The following is an 18,732-nucleotide window of genomic DNA, read 5'->3' on the forward strand; positions in this document are numbered from 1 at the left end:
ATAAATGTAGAAAGTGAGGCACAGAGAGATGCTATGGCATGCCCATAGTCACAAAGTAGCAGAGCTAGGATTTAAGTATTTTTTAAAAGTCAATCACAAAAATAACATACATTCTCTGCAGACAGTTTGCTGTCAGACTTTGACTTCTGTGACTGAGGCAGGAGTGGCTGATGGTCTTATGGATCTGAAATAAAACGAGGAGCCCTTGTGCCGTATACAAGTGTAATGGGATGAATTTTATTTTAAGGTTCCATTACATACTGGTTAATTAGAACATGCAAGTGAATAACAGTCAAGCTAGTTTGTAGCATAGCAAAAACTTTCAGAAATTTGGTTACCAAAAGATTCAGCAAAAGCTCTTGACATTACTTAATAAAAGTGATTTTTAAAAAAGCCTTAGCATTGATTAAAATACTCTTGTAGGACTTATGTCTAGATGCCTGGGAAGGGCATCCAAGACCCAATTTTCCACCAATGGTGGCCATATGACTCTGAGTATACAATTCTATCCTTTATGACCCCTGCCTCCCATACCCCAGTTCTCTATCCTACTGTGCAGTTTTGCTAAGAATCACAATCTTCTGATCTAGACCATTCTCTTGGGCATTTTGATAGAGTTTTAACATAAACCAGCATTGCAAATAAGCACTGTCCCAATTGTACCATTCCCTTCAGGGAATAAAATGAATGAATGCGACATTCTTTATCATTTGCCTGAAGCATCACAGCACTAGTGGCCATTTGCAAGACTGAGTAAATATCCGTTTTCAGCATCCCAGTTCTAGCTGAGGTTACTGAATGAAAGATACAAATATCTGGAAAGATTTAGTAGGAATCAATCCTTCTCCATCCACCAAACTGACCACTCCATCCATAGCGTTGGCCTAGTTGACATGGTTCTAAAAGGAATTTCTAGGGCCTAAATTTCTGGGGAGGTGAATGATTCAGGACACAAGGAAGAAGTGTGAATTTAAAGTAGTGAGACAGATTCCACACACTCCACAAACCTGTCTTAGTACTTTATAACCATACTTCATTAACTCTAGGAGCTAAAAGGCTCCTGTGCATGAGGCCACAGTCTGACATCTCCTATCAAATGCACCATAAAGCTGTCTTGTTTTAAAAGGCCTGAGTAGTGCCCTTGCTTCCATATCTCTTAGGTGATTACATTCCTCATAAATGTAGTTTGTTAAGATGGGGCTGCGTCTTTTCACACAGTAAATCTGTGAAATTTGGCAGGCAGTCCCTCTGCTGTAGGTGCTAGAGACTTTTTGGAAGCCCTTCCCCTCATATAACCCATATAGAAAATGCTGCTGTGGCGGAAGGTGTGTGTGTGTGTGTGTGTGTGTGTGTGTGTGTGTGTGTGGTGAGAAACATTCATGGGCAGAAAGCACAAAAAGAAAGCACTTGGATCAAGGTGTGTTTGTGTGGTGTTTCTTTTTGGAGGGTCTTTGTTTATTTGTATATTTACTTCCTGGGCACTGGAAATCTTGTCTGAAATCAAATCAGGGCACAAGCAAATTACTTGGGTTAGAAAATCCCTCTGATTATTGGAGTCTGAGCCGTTTGCCATGATAAATGATAACTTTTAGTTTGATGAGCTATTAGAGCTTAATTAGAACTTAATTAAAGCTAATGCTCAGAACACTTTAGAAGCTGGAATTATTCAAGATCTCTCCAGCTTGTCTGCATGCACCTCCAGACCGAGGAAGCAGAATTTGGAAAAGTGTGGTAGAAAGCTTCTTATTGGATGTCGAGTGCATACCGGCCCTTTCACTTCTTGGCCTTGCCTTCCAGAATGTGTAATGTGCTAGCACCTAAGATAAAAGAAGAGCTGGCCTATCTTTGCATCAGAATTTCTTAACCAAGACTTGGAAGAGAAGCTTTTTCTGCCTTCTCCCTTGCAGGTTTACACCTAGGGCCTTCTTTGAATCTCGAGATCAAGCTCCCCATACACGTGTCTCAAGCCATCACAGTTCAGGGTAGCCATCAGTTTCCGTGAGCCAGGAACCCAGGGCCGAAACACTTCTTCCCAAGTCAAGGTAGAATTGGGTGGAAGTTCACTGAAAAGATGAAAAGGAGAGAACACAGAAAAGGTTTTACTTTCCATACTTCCCATCAGGGAGTAGTATGAACCATGAGGGTCCGTCATCCTGGCTTCTTGAAGGGACATGCATCCCAAGCTCCATATGGGAGAATTCAGATGTGGAGACAGTGACATAGGATCACACAAATTTGGAGCCTCCTTAGAGGCCAGCTAGTCTAACCCTCTCATTTTAGAGATGAGGTAACTGAGACCAAAGTGGTTGGGTGGTTTGTCCAAAGCCACACAAGTAATAAGTGGGAGTGTTGGGATCAGAACTCAGGTCCCCTGACTTTAAAGGACTCTTTCCTTTGACCATGCTGCTACCCACTCCGCCACATGGCTCATCTGTGCTGTGGATGCTCTATTACTCAGCTCTGTGAACAAATTACAGCCAGAGCTAGATTGAATGATATGAGGTTTGCCTTCATTCCTTATTTGGTGCCCCAGATCTGATGGACTGCAAAGGTCTTCTCCAACTCACATTACTTTGGTGACCTACTCTGGTTCACTGTCTGTTCCCTAAACATGCTATGCAGCCTCCTAGGCCATTGCTGATGGCATTCCTTAGGTCTGAAATGCCTTCCCTGCCCTCTTCCTGTTGAATTCTTAACCAACCTTTAAAAGCTGAACTCAAATGCTACCTCCTCCATTAAATCCATGATTAACATTCTTCCCCCTCAGACCTTCTATGGTACATCTCCACAGCCTCTGTAATGAAATCATCATATAACATTGTATATCATGTTAGACTTACAGCCATGAGACCTGGGACAAATCACGAGGAAAATGTTTATTTGCTGTGTGACCACAGACAAATCACTCAATTTTTTCATCTGTAAAGTAGGAATAATAATACTTGGCTTTTATACCTCACACGGTTGTTGTGAGGAAAGGCCTTTGCCAACCTAACATGCTATATAAATAAGAATTACTACAACAAAAACAAGAACAACAACTGCTACTTACTATTACCACCACTACTTACTATTATTACTACTACTTTTGTTTACTACTACTGCTTACTACTACCATTTACTACAACATATTACTACTTACTACTAACGGCTACTACTTACTATTTACTACTAATTATTAACAGTACTAGTACTTACAACTACTAACTGCTGCTATAATTAACTATTTACTACTAACTACTGTTACTACTACCACTTACTACTAGTAATAGTTCTTATATTACTATTACTACCATGATTTATTATCACTATTTCTTATTACTAGTACTATCACCACTATTACTTACTACTAGTAGTACTTAATACTACTGTTATTAGTGCTACTATTACTATTGCTATTGCTATTACTACTTAATATTACTTTTGCTATTGCTGCTACTACTTACTATCTGCTATGACCACTATTTACTATTTATTACTATCACTGCTATTACTATTCGCTCCTCCTCCTCCTTACTATTTATTATTACTACCGAATGCTACTAGTACTTACTACTACTAACTACTACTACTACTATTGCTTATTACTACTAACTTGTATTTACTTCTACTTAATACAACCACTACTATTTACTATTACTACTTCTAGTACTTCTAACTACTAGTACTAGTACTTCTAATTTTCTTTATAAACCATGAGGTCAGGAGCTAGGGAAGATATAAAGTTTGAGTAGTATACAGCTGTATACCTTCCCTAGTATGTGACACAGAGTTCTATATGTAGTAGGGACTTAATAAATGTTTGTTGAATTAATGCATATTTGTTGAATCAATTAATTAATTTAAGACAGTTCATTGTAACTTCCACTCATTATCTCTGAAGCCTCAGAGAGTACCCTCTGGATTATTTCTGGTCTAGAGACTCTTGTCTAAAGGCTAACGTTTAAGGGCAAGTGAGGGCAAGGTGGTCCAGACCTCTGTATGTCTCTATTCAACTTTATTCTGTGGGCCCCTGCCTTGTTGATGCTAATGTTTTTGGTACCATAAGGTCTGATTAGACAAGTTTCTTGGAGACCATCCCATGGTGGGAAGACTGGCATTTCTGGATCTCTATTGGATGGCACAGGAATATATTTCTAATTTTAGTTCATGTTTGTATAACATTTTGCATAATCATTATATTCAAGTGCTTAGGTCTTCAAGTACAGGTTTAGAACTAGAAGGGGCCTTAACAGTCATCTAGTCCAACTGATAGATGAAGAAACTAAAGTCCATGGAGGCTAAATGACTTGTAGCCTCAAATTCAGACTCTGGTATTTAAAGCTATTTTAACTTGGCCCCTTCTTACTTTCCAGCCTTCTTCCATCCTTCCCTTCTCGACAACTGTATGATTCAGCTACAGTGGACTGTTGCACTTCCACAAAGACATCAATCTCTCATCTCTGTGTCTCATGCCTAGAACTCTCTTTGTCTGACTGCCTAACTGACCACCGGCTGACCAAGGTCACACAGATAGTAAGTATCAGAAAGGTTCAAGTGACTTGACAGCTTATATATGGAATGGAGCCAGGACTCAAACCCAGGCCTTTTTTTTCTTAAGTAATAAACATTTTTATTTATAGTTTTGGGTTCCAATTTTTATCCCTCCTTCCCTCCCTCCCCTTTCTCCTCCCTGAGGTGGTAAGCAATCAGATATAGGTTATACATGTACTATTATGTAAAACATTAACCTATTAGTCATTTTGCATAAGAAAACTTGAATAAAAGAAAAAAATGAAAGAAAGTGAAAAATAGCATGCTTCAGTCTGTTTCATCAATATCAGTTCTTTTTTTGGAAGTGGATAGTATGTTTCATCAATAGTCCTTTGGGGGATGTGGCCAAGGGTTAAAAGGCCTGGGTTTTAGAAATTTGACTCAGTTTATAAAACCCAGGCCTTTTAACCCTTGGCCACATCCCCCTGCTTTTCCTAAGGCTCAGGACTTGGGTAAATCCCTTCAGCATTCTGGATCTCGGACAACTTGAAGCCTTTCATCAGTAAAAGAAGAAGGTTGTTCAGGGGATCTCTCTGTTGCCTTTTTTTTTTTTTTTTGCAGGGCAATGGGGGTTAAGCGACTTGCCCAGGGACACACAGCTAGTAAGTGTCAAGTGTCTGAGGCTGGATTTGAACTCAGGTCCTCCTGAATCCAGAGCCGGTGCTCTATCTACTGTGCCACCTAGCTGCCCCTCTGTTGCCTTTTATAACTAATAATTCTGTGATGTTATGATTCTACAAATCAGACACTTGCCTTTCCTGAGTTGTGGATGCTGGTCAGTGAGGCTGTTGAGGAGTTCTGCCTTCTCGCCATTGTCCTGTCTACCCTAAGCTATGGTCCTATCTTTTCTTTGGTTTTCTTCTTTCCCTCCTTCCCTCCCCTTATCCATTGAAGGAGCTCCCTCTGCTGTTCTCCTTTAGACATCTGGATCTGGGGTAGGAGTGGGCATGGTTCAAGGCAACTGCTGAGAAGGAGTGAGGTGTGGCATTCCCAACATGGTTAGCCACGGTGTCTTCCTCATCTTCTCCCTTTCCCTTGGCAGGCCCGCCCAACACCTGGCATATTACGTATGACAGCACCTAGGCTAGGTCAATCACAGAAGGAGACAGTTTGGCTTTCTTGCAGTTGGAGGCATAAAAGTCCAAAGGGTTGGGAACTGGAGTTGTAGGATATACCTGAGCTCCTACTGCAGGTGAGAAAAGGCTTTTCTATATTACTAACTTACTTAATTGGTTTCCATGGTGACTGTTAATATAGGGGGAAATTACCTTTGATATGCTTTTTCACTTTAGAAATCTATTCTTTTCATTTCCTTTGATGAGTAAAGTTGGTCATTATTACTACTTTAACCCCTGAACCTGGATTCTGGACTGGCCTAGTTAATGCAGGGCCCAGAATACTTCATCTTTTTCCTCCCCACTCCAAAAAAGAAAATCCTTTTTGCCCCTGTCTTTACATGTACATTCCCAGACTCAGCTTTAGAGCACCAACTATTATGTTCACATGCCACGCTTTTATATTCTTCTGCATTTCATCAGATGGCTGAATGTTGCCTTCTGAAAAGCTGGTACTCAGCTAAAGAAAGCCACTGTTCAACAGAATGGGCAACCTGGGTTGATAGTGACCGGAGGGGCAAAAGTAGCAGTTAAAAAAAAGAGAGAGAGAAATTATAACATACCAAACAGAAATTGGACTAAAGCTCTGAGTTGCTTCACTGTTACTAAAATTGTTGGTTCTACAGGGAGGATAATGTAAGATCTGTCTAATGCCTAACACATTTTTAGCTGCTGAAAAGTTAATAACAAGTTGGAAATGTTGGTGTATGGGCTATGAATAATACTGAGTAAAAACTGACCATGTATGTACTGGGGTGCATTTATATTCCAAAACAATCCTGCCTGAATATGTGTTTTATGCTAATAATTAGAAGCACCAGTTATGAGAATATGAGGATTATTTGCCTCTATTAATTTAAAAATAAAGTAATAAACAAAAATATAATGAGTAGTTTCATATTATATAAATAATATTTCTTATTTTTATCAAAATATTATGCTATTTACAATATTATTTATATTATACAATTAATATATTGTGGATGAGCCTGTATCAAGCTGTGAACCTGGTTGAAAAGTTTTTTTTAATTAATCAGATGAGGTGCTCAGTCATGTCTGACTCTTTGTGATCCCAATACTGTCCATGGAGCTTTCTTGCAAAGATACTAAAATGGTTTGCCATTTCTTTCTGTAGTTCATTTTACAGATGAGAAAACTGAAGCAAAAGGAGGTAAGTGACTTGCCCAAGGTGACATAGCCAGTAAGTGTCTTAAGTCATATTTGAACTCAGATTTTCCTAACTCTAAATCCAGTGCTTTATCCACTGCTGCTTCCATGGTTAACTTTGCTGTTAAATAGTAGCTGGATAGCACAGTAGATAGAGTGTTAGACCTAGAGTCAAGAAGACTTGAGTACAACAAATCTATCTGTAGATAATTCTTAACTCTGTGACCCTGGGCAAGTCACTTAACTTCTGTCTACCCCAGTTTCTTCAACTATAAAATGGGGAAGATAACAATTGCACCTACCTCATAGGGTTGTTGTAAGGATCAAATGAGTTAATACTTGTAAAGCACTTAGCATGATGCTTGGCACACGGTAGACATGCAATAAATGTTTGTTCCCTTTCTCCTTTTATTTATTTATTTATTTTTTGGTGGGGCAATGAGGGTTAAGTGACTTGCTCAGTGTCACACAGCTAGTAAGTGTCAAGTGTCTGAGTGTGGATTTGAATTTAGATCCTCCTGACTCCAGGGCTGATCCTCTATCCACTGTGCCATTTAGCTGCACCGCCCCCCCCCCACTTCTCCTTCTTGTTGTTTATAGGAATGTCTACTATCTCACAGCAGTAGGATTGGTAATTCTGAATCCCAAGTGGATAACTCAACGCAGAAACCTAATTTAACCTTACATTCGTTTTTTTACATTGATTGGCCATTTTACAGAATTGACTAAATTGACTATTTGTTTTGGTATTGTGTAAACATAGCCTATTTTAGGACAAATTTTCAGCTGAATATACAGTAAAGTGGAAAAATCTGGTTGATTTAATTAGAAGATTTCTTTACTCAGTGTCGATGGTCAATCTAGATTGCTTAGTGTCCAAAGTGATTTTGTTTTGTTTTGTTTTGTTTTTTAGCCTGTTACTATGCTAAGCCACCTGGAATTATAATAGAGTTAGGATCTTTCCACCTCTCCTCCCTCCCATTCATATAAGAAATAAAAAGCATTTAATCTGAGGCTAGAGTAATCCAAACATATCTGAGTTATTATAGATCATCGTGTTTTATGCTTCAAGTTCAAGTTCCAGAAGAAACAATAGCATAGAGATGAGTTCCTGGTTAGAAGAATCCTTAACAGCTATGGAAACTGAGTTTCTGGAAGGCTGGATCTTGATAGTGGATGTAAAATTGAAGGCATTTAGGGAAAGAATAAGGCCATAAAGGAATGAATAAGCTTCTAGTATAGGGATGATCACAAAATTAGAAATTGGAGGAATCTTAGAGGTCATCTAGTTGGACTCCCTCATTTTAAAGCTGAGAAAACAACAATTACTACTACTACACCATCACCACAACTTAGGCGGCACAGCAGATAGAGCACAGGACTCTAATGAGAAGAGTTCAAATCCTGCTTCAGAAACTTACTATATTATATGATCCTGGGCAAGTCACTTGTATGGTCTCACTTTGCTCATCTAGAAAATGGGGATAATAATAGCTCCTAATTCCCAAGGTTGTTGTGAAGATAAAATTACGTAATATTTGCAAAATGCTTTGCAAACTTTGAAGCCCTATATCAATGTTAGCTGCTGCTGCTGCTATTATTATTATTACTAAAACTGACACAAATAGTTGCATAAAGCCATAATAAAGAGTTTGTAGCTGAACCACCAAGACAATAACCCGAGTTTCCTAGCTTCAAATCCAGCACTGCCTATATTTTCAGTTAATTTTTAATGGCTCATAATCATTTCTGCATTCTCCTCTGACTGAGCTAACCTTGCATTTATATGTACATATATTGATGTATATATACTGGGGAGAAGGGGGGACATGTGGCATAGTGGATGGAGAGCTTATTGAAGTCAATAAGACCAGGATTTAAATCCCACTTCTGACTCATACTGGCTATGTGACTCTGAACAGATCAATTTCTCTCAGCTCCCAGGGCAACTCCCTGATGAAAAGTTCCTAAGTCCTATAGTAGTTGCCAATCTGCATTGGTGGTGGGAGGTTCTATACTGAGTGTTCCCTATACAAAAGGTCACAGGTCCAGGGTGACCTTCCCCCAAATACAAATGTATTGATCATTCATACATACTAAATGAATATGTGTATTGCCATATTCATTTATATACAGATACATGGTTTGCACACGATGATCATAAAAGCACAATGTAAGGAAAAAAAGACAATTATTCCTCCCCCTCCCCCACTGGTAAATGAAGTAACATTGGAATAATCTCATTTGCCTGGGAATAGATGTTGTGATAAATGATTCCAAGTAATGTGCTGAGCCATCAGCATCCAATAGCCATTTATCATCTTGAATACATGCAGGCAAATGAGATTATTATTACAATAAACTGCAACTACCTATGGTTTGTCCTCTGTATGCCTAACTCACAGCCTCTGATCTGCCCAGGAAACTTAATATGAAAAACCAAAATAACAGTCAGGACATTTTCCTCTCAATAACTCACTGAGTGTAATTTTTCTTATTTTTTGTTAAAGAAAATTAAGTCTGGAAAATAAGCTGTTGACATACCCTCTGAAAATAGAAACTTAAAAGTTGAAAGTCACAGTGCTTCTGATACTAGAGAGGATGTGAGCATAGGATGAAGGATGAGAAATGGTATCTCTCCCCTCCATTCTTCATCCAATTTTATATTCTTGAGCCACTGAATTCCCAGGCCCTCAGCCTTTTAGTAGGCTGGCGTGTAGCCCTCCTCATCTCTGGACTACAAAAAGGTGGCAAATTCCTTATATAGTTGATCTTTGTGCCCCCAAATTAGATCAAGTCAACAAAGCAAGCTGCCTCTGACCCATTATATAATTTTTACCATATATTATATTTTATATAATATAATATAAAATTATATATTTACTATATATGCTAAATATATTTTAGCTATATACTATAGTGAATAACACACTAGCAAATACAAAAGGATTTAATATATAGCTTTACAGTAGAAGGTGGGGGATTCTAGTCATTTGAAAACATGGCCCCTGAATCAATTCTGTTCTATCTTGTGAAGGTTAGCTATATACCATATATGGATATATGGTATATGTACACACACATACATGTACATATACACACATGTGCCTATATATGTATATATAGACACATGTATATATGTATATATCTATGGAGGGGAGAGAGAGAGAGAGAGTGAGAATGAGAGAGAGAGAAAGAGAGAGAGAGATAGAGAAAGAGAGAGATCAGTCATTTTTAGTCATGTCTGACTGTTACCCCTTTGGGGGTTTTCTTGGCAAAGATACTGGAATGGTTTGCCATTTCCTTCTCCAGCTCATTTTATAGATGAGGAAACTGAGGCAAATAAGGGTTGTGACTTGCCCAGGGTCCCACACCTCATGTCTGAGATTGGATTTGAACTCAGGTCTTCCTGATTCCCCTGTTCCAGGACCCTGAATTACTTAAATAGGGCAGTCATTCTCTGGCTAGACATCTACAATGCTAAAGTCCCTTGTAGTTCCTACATTTGAATTGAACTGTATTGGCCTAGGCATATTATGGTAAGATAGACACTCCCTCTTCATTGCAAATGTCCCTTGTTCCAGTGATTTAAATAATGCATAAAAAGAGCCACTAGTTATTCTTACCAAGTTCTGACCTTCCTTGAACCATGAAGTTTCATGTATCCGGGATTGGTTATACCATGGATGTGGTTCTTGACAAGAGCCTTAATGGCCTAAGAACCATTCTCCATATCCATCTTGTCAATCGAGGACATATTTCTTGGTGGAGCTGAGGCATGGATCAAATCATTTATTTTGGCCACAATATTGCTCCTCCCCTCTTTCTCCTTGCCCTTGGCCTTCGTGCCTCCAAAGGTAATAGATCTCAAGAAGGGTGAAGGAGGGATAGTAAAATTAAGCTCCTGTAAGATCTCATCTGGATGAGTCTTCACAAGATAGAACAGAATTAATTCAGGGGTCATGTTTTCGAATGACTGGCATCCCCCACCCCCTACTCTACACCTATACATTAAATCCCTTTGTATTAGCTGGCATGTTATTCACCTGCAGACAGATATGTGGGCTCATTCCCACACAACAGATGCCTGGCAGGGGAGGTCTCTTGGGAACAGATCTTTTTCTCGATACTGTAATAATGACCAAAGGGAAGGGGAGTCTTGATCAAAAAGCTTGGGGGATAGAGGATGAGAAGGAGGAAAAATGGATGCAGCAGCAGGGGAGCCATTTGTAAAAAAGAAGGAGCATTATTTGCCTTTGCCTGAGACATTCCTGTAGTTGATTAGTGTGGGGAGGTGTGAGAATGGGTGATTGAGGCTGCTGTCTCTGACGGAAGCAGGGTGGTCTGTTTTGACCTCTCTCTATCTAGGCATGATTTCTAAATTAATTCATTTTTCTGTGACTTGTATGGTAGAGCTCAGTAGCTGAATACTTTTTACTTGCTAGTTTTTTAAAAAGTCTCATTTTTTTCCCCTTCTACTTATTGCATAAATAAGAGGTAGTGAACTCTCCAGACTGATTAGTCTCCTCATAATATCCTAAATTTAGAGCTGGAAGGGACTTTAAAGGTCAGTGGTGTTAAACTAAAATAGAAATAGGGGCTACTAAACCATACATAAGGATTCCTGTGGGCAGCAAGCTAACTTTGAAAACCACATGTTAACATTATTCAGTTCCATTGTATTTTTTTGTTTGTCTATATGGTGGGTTTTTTTTTTTTTTTGGTGAGGCAATTGGGGTTAAGTGACTTGCCCAGGGCCACACAGCTTATAAGTGTTAAATGTTTAAGTACTGATTTGAACTCAGATCCTCCTGATTCCAGGGCCAGTGCTCTATCCACTGTGCCACCTAGCTGTCCCATTCCATTGTATTTTTATTTATTTTGTTGTATAATTCCCAATCACTGTTTTTTGTTTGTTTTTTTGCAGGGCACTGAGGGTTAAGTGACTTGCCCAGGGTCACATAGTTAGTGTCAAGTGTCTGAGACTGGATTTGAACTCAGGTCCTCCTGACTCCAAGGCCAGTGCTTTATCCACTGGGCCACCTAGCTGCCCCCTGCCCCAGTCACTTTTTGATCTGGTTCGGGTCCTATTTGGAAGTGTTGCAGTTAATATCTCTGATGGCCTGACCTTATCATTTTATAGGTGAGAGAACTGAGAAAGCTTGAGTTACTTTTCCAAGGTCACACAGGGAGTAATCATGGACTAGGGAACTCATGGGGTTTTGACATTTGAGAGATACAAATGACATTAATGCAAACATTGGTATTAAAATGGCAAAATATAAAGATTGAGATAGGCCTGAAACCAATAGCCACAGGGATAACTCAGAGGAGAAGGATTTCTACAAAGTAGACCTTAAAAATTCTTATGGTTTTCATGTCACAAGGCAGTTTCCAGGGCTATGTGAATCCCATATCTCCTTCCTCAACCTTTATAAAATCATCCTTTATAGGAGTCTTGTCTTGCCAGCTGACTCAATGACTGGAAGAGAGTGAGGCTGACCACTTTGTGTAACTGCCTCACTTAAATCCAATTCACTTGCAAGTCAACATATCACCTGTGATGTCACTGATCCTATTCGAAAACAAAAGACAAACAGCAACAATGTCCAACTGAACCTGGCTGGAGTTGAGGTTAAAAAATTCAATTCAATAAACATTTATTAAGTGCCTACTCTGTGCCAAGTACTGTGCTAAACACTGGGGATACAGAAAGAGGAAAAGGACAGACCCTGCCCTCATGGATCTTAAAAAAAGATGTGTGTTCAAATACTGCCCATGGTATGTAGTATTATTAAATGACCCATGGACATTTGTAGATGTTTCCTTATCTGTAAAAAGCATCTATAATACTTGTACCATTTCACAGAGTTGTTGCAAGACTGATGGATATTGTACATAAAATGTTTTCCAAATGTAAATTTGCTACAGAAAGGCCAGCTTTAATTACAGTAATTAGGTCCCAAAAGTCTTAGTGCCATTTTAAACTATCAGAGAGTAAGCTAGTTGAGACACCCTACATTTGCTCTAGAGATCAGGAAACTGAAAACACACTAACTCACATCTAGAGAGCTGTGTTCAGTTCTAGGCATAAACTTTAACAGACATTGACTGACTTGGACATGTCCAGATGAGTGTAACTTGTATGGAAAGGGGTCTGGAAACCATGTATATGAGAGATGGTTGAGGGAAAAGTCTGGGGGAAAATACAAAAAAAGAGAGGGGTGGGCAAAGTAGCTGCCTTGAAGGTCTGTCAAGAGACTTATTATTTTTATTATTATTATTAATAGCAGCAGCAACAATAACAATAATGGTCATTAGCACCTCCATTTTCTCTCCTCTCACTTTCTTCTTTACCCCTTACAATCCAGGTACTCATGTTCCTCTTAAACTGCTCTTTCCAAAGTTATCATTGCTCTCTTAATTGTTAAATCCAATGGTCTCTATCAATTTCTCTTTAACACTACTGTTACCACCCTCTTCTTGGTACTCTCTTCTCTCTAGTTTTTTGAGACACCCTCTCTCCTGATTCTTTTCCTAACCACTGACCCCTCTTTCTCAGGCTGCTTTGTTGGATCCCCATCCAGATCATGCCTTCTCAACTTTAGGTGTCTCTCAGGCCCTTTTCTTTTCTCTTTTTATACTAATTCACTTGATGGTCTCATCAGCTCCCATGGATTTAATTACCATCTCTATGCTGACATTTTTCAAATCTACTTATCCTAACCCTCTCTCTGTCTCTGCCTCTCTCCTCTCCTCCTCATAACCAGTCTGTAACCAAGGCCTTTGCTGATTTCATCTGTGCAGCATCTCTTGAATAAGCTCCCTTCTCTCCTCTGACACTTACTCTTCTCATATAGGCCCTTGGCACCTCAGGCCTGTTCTATTATAACAGCCTTCTGGTAGATCTGCCTACTTCAAGTCTCTCCTTACTCTAATTCATCCTCTATTCAGCCAATAAAGTGATTGTCCTAAAGCACAGGCCCATCTACATTACCCCCTTCTCAGTAAACTCCAGTGGCCCGCCTTTCGTCTCTAAGACAAAATTCAAAATCCTCTGCTTGGTGTTCAAAGCCCTTCATAACCTAGTTCCCTCCTATCTTTCCAGTCTTTTTATACTTTACTAGCCACCAGGTTATCATCAATGAAGTAGAACTGGTCTCCTAGCTATTGCATGAATAGGACACTCTATCCCTTGGCTTCAGGTACTTTTCCAGGCTGTCCCCTACTTGTGAGATACTTTCCCTCCTCATCTCTGCCTATTGGCTTCCTTGTCTTCCTTTAAACTCCAAATAAAAATCCCACCTTCTACCAAAAAGCATTTCTCAACCCCTCTTAATTCTAGTGCTCTCTCTTTGTTATTCCCTAATATTATTTGTTAATTATTCCCTGTATGTCCTGTATATAGTTTGCTTGTATATATCTATTTGTTTGTTGTCTCCTCCATTAGATCGTGAGCTCCTTGAGGGCAGGGACTGTCTTTTGCCTTATTTGTATTCCTAGAGCTTAGCACAATACTTGGCATATAGTAAGCACTTGTAACAAATGTTTATTGCATGACTGATTGATAATAGCTAGCATTTATACAGGGTGTCTCAACAGTCTCAGTTCAGTTTTGTTTTTTTTTTTCCCCCAGGGCAATGAGGGTTAAGTGACTTGCCCAGGGTCACACACAGCTAATAAGTGTCAAGTGTCTGAGGCTGGATTTGAACTGAGGTCCTCCTGAATCCAAGGCCAGTGCTTTATCCACTGCGCCACCTAGCTGCCCCTCTCAGTTCAGTTTTAAGCTTTGTAATGATTGGAATGACGCCACCTGCTGGAGACTTACTGTAGCAAAGCTCCGCCATGAGGAGAAAGTGTCTGAGGGCAAGACATCTGGCTCTTTGGCATCGGGAAGTGATGTCTGCTTGTGGGAGGAAGAAGGGGCGAGGCTGGTACTCTTGCTCTCTTTCCTCAGGTCTCGGGTGGAGAAGGGAGCTAGAAATGTGCTTGCTCTTTAATAAATACATGAATCTAGGCCTTTCTCTTTCTTTTCACCAAATTCTTATTCTCCTTAATAAATGCTTAAAAGTCTAACTCTTGCTAAAGCTTATAATTTATTGGTGACCACTCATTAGATATTATAGACAGACTAGCTAGAATTTTAGCCCCTTACAGCTTTAATAGCTGAAAGGTTTGCAAAGTGCTTTTACCTGTATTATCTTACTTATTACTTACAATAACCTTGGGAGGTAGGTATACTATTATAATAGTATAATAATTATTAGTACTATTATAATACTACTTTTACATGAAAATGATGCCTAGGGATTTTAAATGACTTGCCCAGTGTCACACAGATTGTTGTCTTTCATCTGTTTTCAGCAGTGTGATGTCTTGACTTGCAAGTGAGTTGGATTTAAGTGAGGCAGTGCTGTGCAAAATCACTGGCCTCACTTTCTCTTCCAGAGTCATCAGAGTCCAGTAGAAAGACATAGGTCAAGATAACTGGGACCTAGATGCAGTGGGAGACCTTGGCCTTTTAAAGTCATCTTTCTTAGGTCTTAGTTTGTCTGAGGTAACACCCATTCAGTAGTTAAAGTCGAAGTAAGAGATGAACTAGTTTGTCTTCACAAAAGAATCAGTCTGGGAGAGGAAGACCCATAGGGTTTCTGTCCAGAACAGACACAATTGCTATTTACATGTACTCTGAGCCATTGACACCCAAACAATGAGTAAGTGAAGCTTGGGCTGGGACCTATTATTTGCCAATCGGTGAAAGCCAGAGTAATTTGTCAGTGTCCCGTGGCTTAGTGTCTGAGGTCAAATTTGAATTCTGTGCTTCCTGACTCCAAGACCTGCGCCCTATTCACTGTGTCACTTAGCTGCTTAAGGTTGTCCAAGCTTACAAAGCTAATAAGTAGCAGGACTAGGATTTTAACTCAGGTTTTCTAAAGACAGATCCCATAGCACCCTGCAGGTTAAGACAGATATTGTTTCTTTTTTTTTTTTTTTTTTTTTTGGTGAGGCAATTGGGGTTAAGTGACTTGCCTAGGGTCACACAGCTAGTAAGTGTTAAGTTTCTGAGGTCGGATTTGAACTCAGGTACTCCTGACTCCAGGGCCGGTGCTCTATCCACTGTGCCACCTAGCTGCCCCAATTGTTTCAGTTTTAGGAGGAAATTTCTACCAATTAGAGTTCTTTAAAAAAATAAAAGAAATCGGCTGTTTTGTGAAATGAGTCAGTTCCCTGTCACAGAAAGACTTGAAATAAAAGAAGATGGCTATCTGTCAGGGATATTGAAGAATGAATTTTTGCAATGGGTGGGGGGTCAGACTAGATGAACTCTGAAGTCTCTTTCAACTCCCAGTGTCTGTGTTTCTCAAGGAATTTGGGGTCAGCAACACTGGAGGATGTGATAGTCATAGCTGTGGGATAAACTTCATCATGAAGATTGATGGAGGCTTAGCACCTTCTGCCTTTTTTAAATGGCTGAGTGTGACAAAGCCATTGCTTCAGACCTCGATTCTCTACCCCAGTACTCAGCATTTCCTGGTGGGCATCAAAGGAAGCAGAGTGACAGTGCAGGAGGAGAGTCATGCATGCCATCCAAGAAACCCTTCAGGGTGTGCATGTAGTGGGGACTTGAAAGGAGGGTATCCTGTTTGCCTCAGTTTCCTCATCTGTAAAATGAGTGTAATAATAGCATCTACCTCCCAGGTTTGTTGTGGGTATCAAATGAGATAATAATTGTAAAGCACTTAGCACAGTATACAGCACAAAATAGATACTCAATAAATGTTTTTATCTATTATTGTTGTTGTTGTTGTTGTTTATCCCTCTCTGTGGGAAATGGATTTATATTATAGTCAATAAAGATAAATGGGGATTCTTCTTAAAGTTTTGCTTAGAGGGACCTTCAGAATTTGAGTTCCCATTAGGAGGCTAGACCTGAGGAGGTTTAAAGTAGGCATGGAGGGGAATCAATAATGCTTTTATTTAATTATACTTTTGGGGGGGCTCAACCTGTGATTTTATTGATATAAAGAGTCCCTGGTGAGGAATTTCATCAACCTAGTTCAGATGGCACATGCTCTCTAACTTTGAGAGATGCCTGGGGCATGGAGAAATTAAGTGACTTGTCTGGGGTTACAGAGTCTAGATGTCTCAGAGACAGGACCTGAACCCAGGTCTTTCTGACTCTGAGACCAGTTCTTTAACCCTTACCTTATCCTCTCTCTCTTATGCTAGTAGGGGGAATTTCACAGGATTTAGAAATCATTTAGTCCCATTATTTTATAGAAAAGGAAATCGAGGGCCAGAGGGACAATACCTTGTTGAAAGTCACACAGATAGTAAATGACAAATTCGGCCTTGGAATGCAAGGTGTCCTTTTCCCTATCCCATGCTACAGGACAGGAGAGAATGAGAGACAGAGAAAGCAAGCCCATTGATGTCAGTGTGATCCATACCGAAACATTTTCCTGATTGGTTTCATTACTCCAGGTCCATCAAGGTATATCCAGATATTGTGCAGTGTTTCTTTCAGTGGGTTGGTGAATTCTACTGTAACAACCATATCTGAACCAACTACTTTTTGTCCTCGAACCTAAGGAGCAAAGGGAACAAAAATGCAACTTATCAGTATCACACAAAATCTCCTTAAATTCCTTTTTTTTTCATTTTAAAGATTTGGTACAACTACTTTTGGTCAGAAGAATCTTAAGGAGGAGAAAGTCATTTGTCACTTTGACTGATAGCTGCACATCAAGAAGATAGAAAATACCATTCAGTAGGGTGTTTGTTCCTTTTCTAAAAACCAAACCAAACCATATGCCTAATTAGAGTAAGGGATAATTGCTAGGGCAGTGGCTGTTCATTGTCAGCAGGAGGTAGAAATGCATTCACTGAGGTGTCAGCTTTCAATAGTGAGAGTCACCAGGTGAACCCCCTTCCTAGGGAGATTCTCAGATTTCCTGCCAGGTAGCCTATATTTCAGAGTTCCTTTGGCAGAACAAAGCTGGGCCAGGTGCCGGATGCCAGAAGTGGGAGACAGTCTCCATAAGGCTATGCACCTGCCTGGGAAGATTCCAGGACACACTTGAAATCAGCATGGCTGAACAGGAGGATGTCACAGCTGATTTGACCACAAGGAATATAGACATCAAAAATGGGGGGGAAAGTGTTTTTATTTTGAATCATGGCATTTTAAGCTATTAAAGGCTCAAGATTTCCTTCCCTTCCCCCTTTCTCCCCTCCCCTCTCCTCCCCTCCCCCTTTCTTTTCTTCCATCCCTTCTTCTCCCCTCCACTTCCTTTCCCTTCCCTTCCCTTCCTTCCCTCCCTCCCTCTCTCTCTCCTCTCTCCTTCTCTTTCTCTCTCCCTCTCTTTCTTTTTTTTTTCCTTTTTCCTTCTCTTCATCACACCTATTTGCTATTGTTGAGATTAGAAGTTAGTGTCTAAAGAACTAAAGCCATCAGAGCCTGAAAAAATTTTCAAAATCAGTCAGCAACTGTGGGATTCCTCTTTTTTGGCTGGGGCTCTGTGATCTAAAACAACTATTTTAGGTGCTCTGTCCCCCCTCCTCTTTCCCCTCCAGGTGCATTGATAGAGTGTTTTAGCTTCACATAGAAAATCTAATGGTACAAAGTCACTCTCTTTTATTCCATATTTGGGTTGTACAGTCTGTTTTTGGGCCTCTATTTGAAGCCTTTCAAGTTGGGTAGAATCTGTCTGAGCTCTGGCTTCACTGGGTTAGCCTCAGAGACCCCAGGGTCACCTCCACATCACAATGAAGCACCAGAGTAGGACTTTTGTGTGGAGAGATGTTGTAATTAACCTTAGAAATAAAACTAATTGTGAAAAGCCAGGTCAAGTTCAGCAACATCAGCTTTGATTGGAAAATTTGTTATGCTTTTTTCTTCTTTTATCATGGAAGA

The 18,732-nt window shown here is 39.8% G+C and overlaps 1 protein-coding gene across 1 annotated transcript in view; it reads right to left on the reverse strand.

Moving 5' to 3' along the window:
* Positions 1–215: 215 nt before the first annotated feature.
* F13A1 (coagulation factor XIII A chain) overlaps positions 216–18,732 on the reverse strand; it is a 206,146-nt gene continuing 187,629 nt past the window's right edge. The window contains exons 14-15 of the mRNA XM_043968344.1: positions 17,267–17,403; positions 216–2,063 (exon numbers count right to left, since the gene is read on the reverse strand). Of these exons, the coding sequence (XP_043824279.1) occupies positions 1,916–2,063; positions 17,267–17,403 (285 nt within the window). The 3' untranslated portion in view covers positions 216–1,915. The remainder of the gene's footprint in view (positions 2,064–17,266; positions 17,404–18,732) is intronic.

Source organism: Dromiciops gliroides, chromosome 1, assembly GCF_019393635.1.
Source record: "Dromiciops gliroides isolate mDroGli1 chromosome 1, mDroGli1.pri, whole genome shotgun sequence".
Taxonomy (NCBI): domain Eukaryota; kingdom Metazoa; phylum Chordata; class Mammalia; order Microbiotheria; family Microbiotheriidae; genus Dromiciops; species Dromiciops gliroides.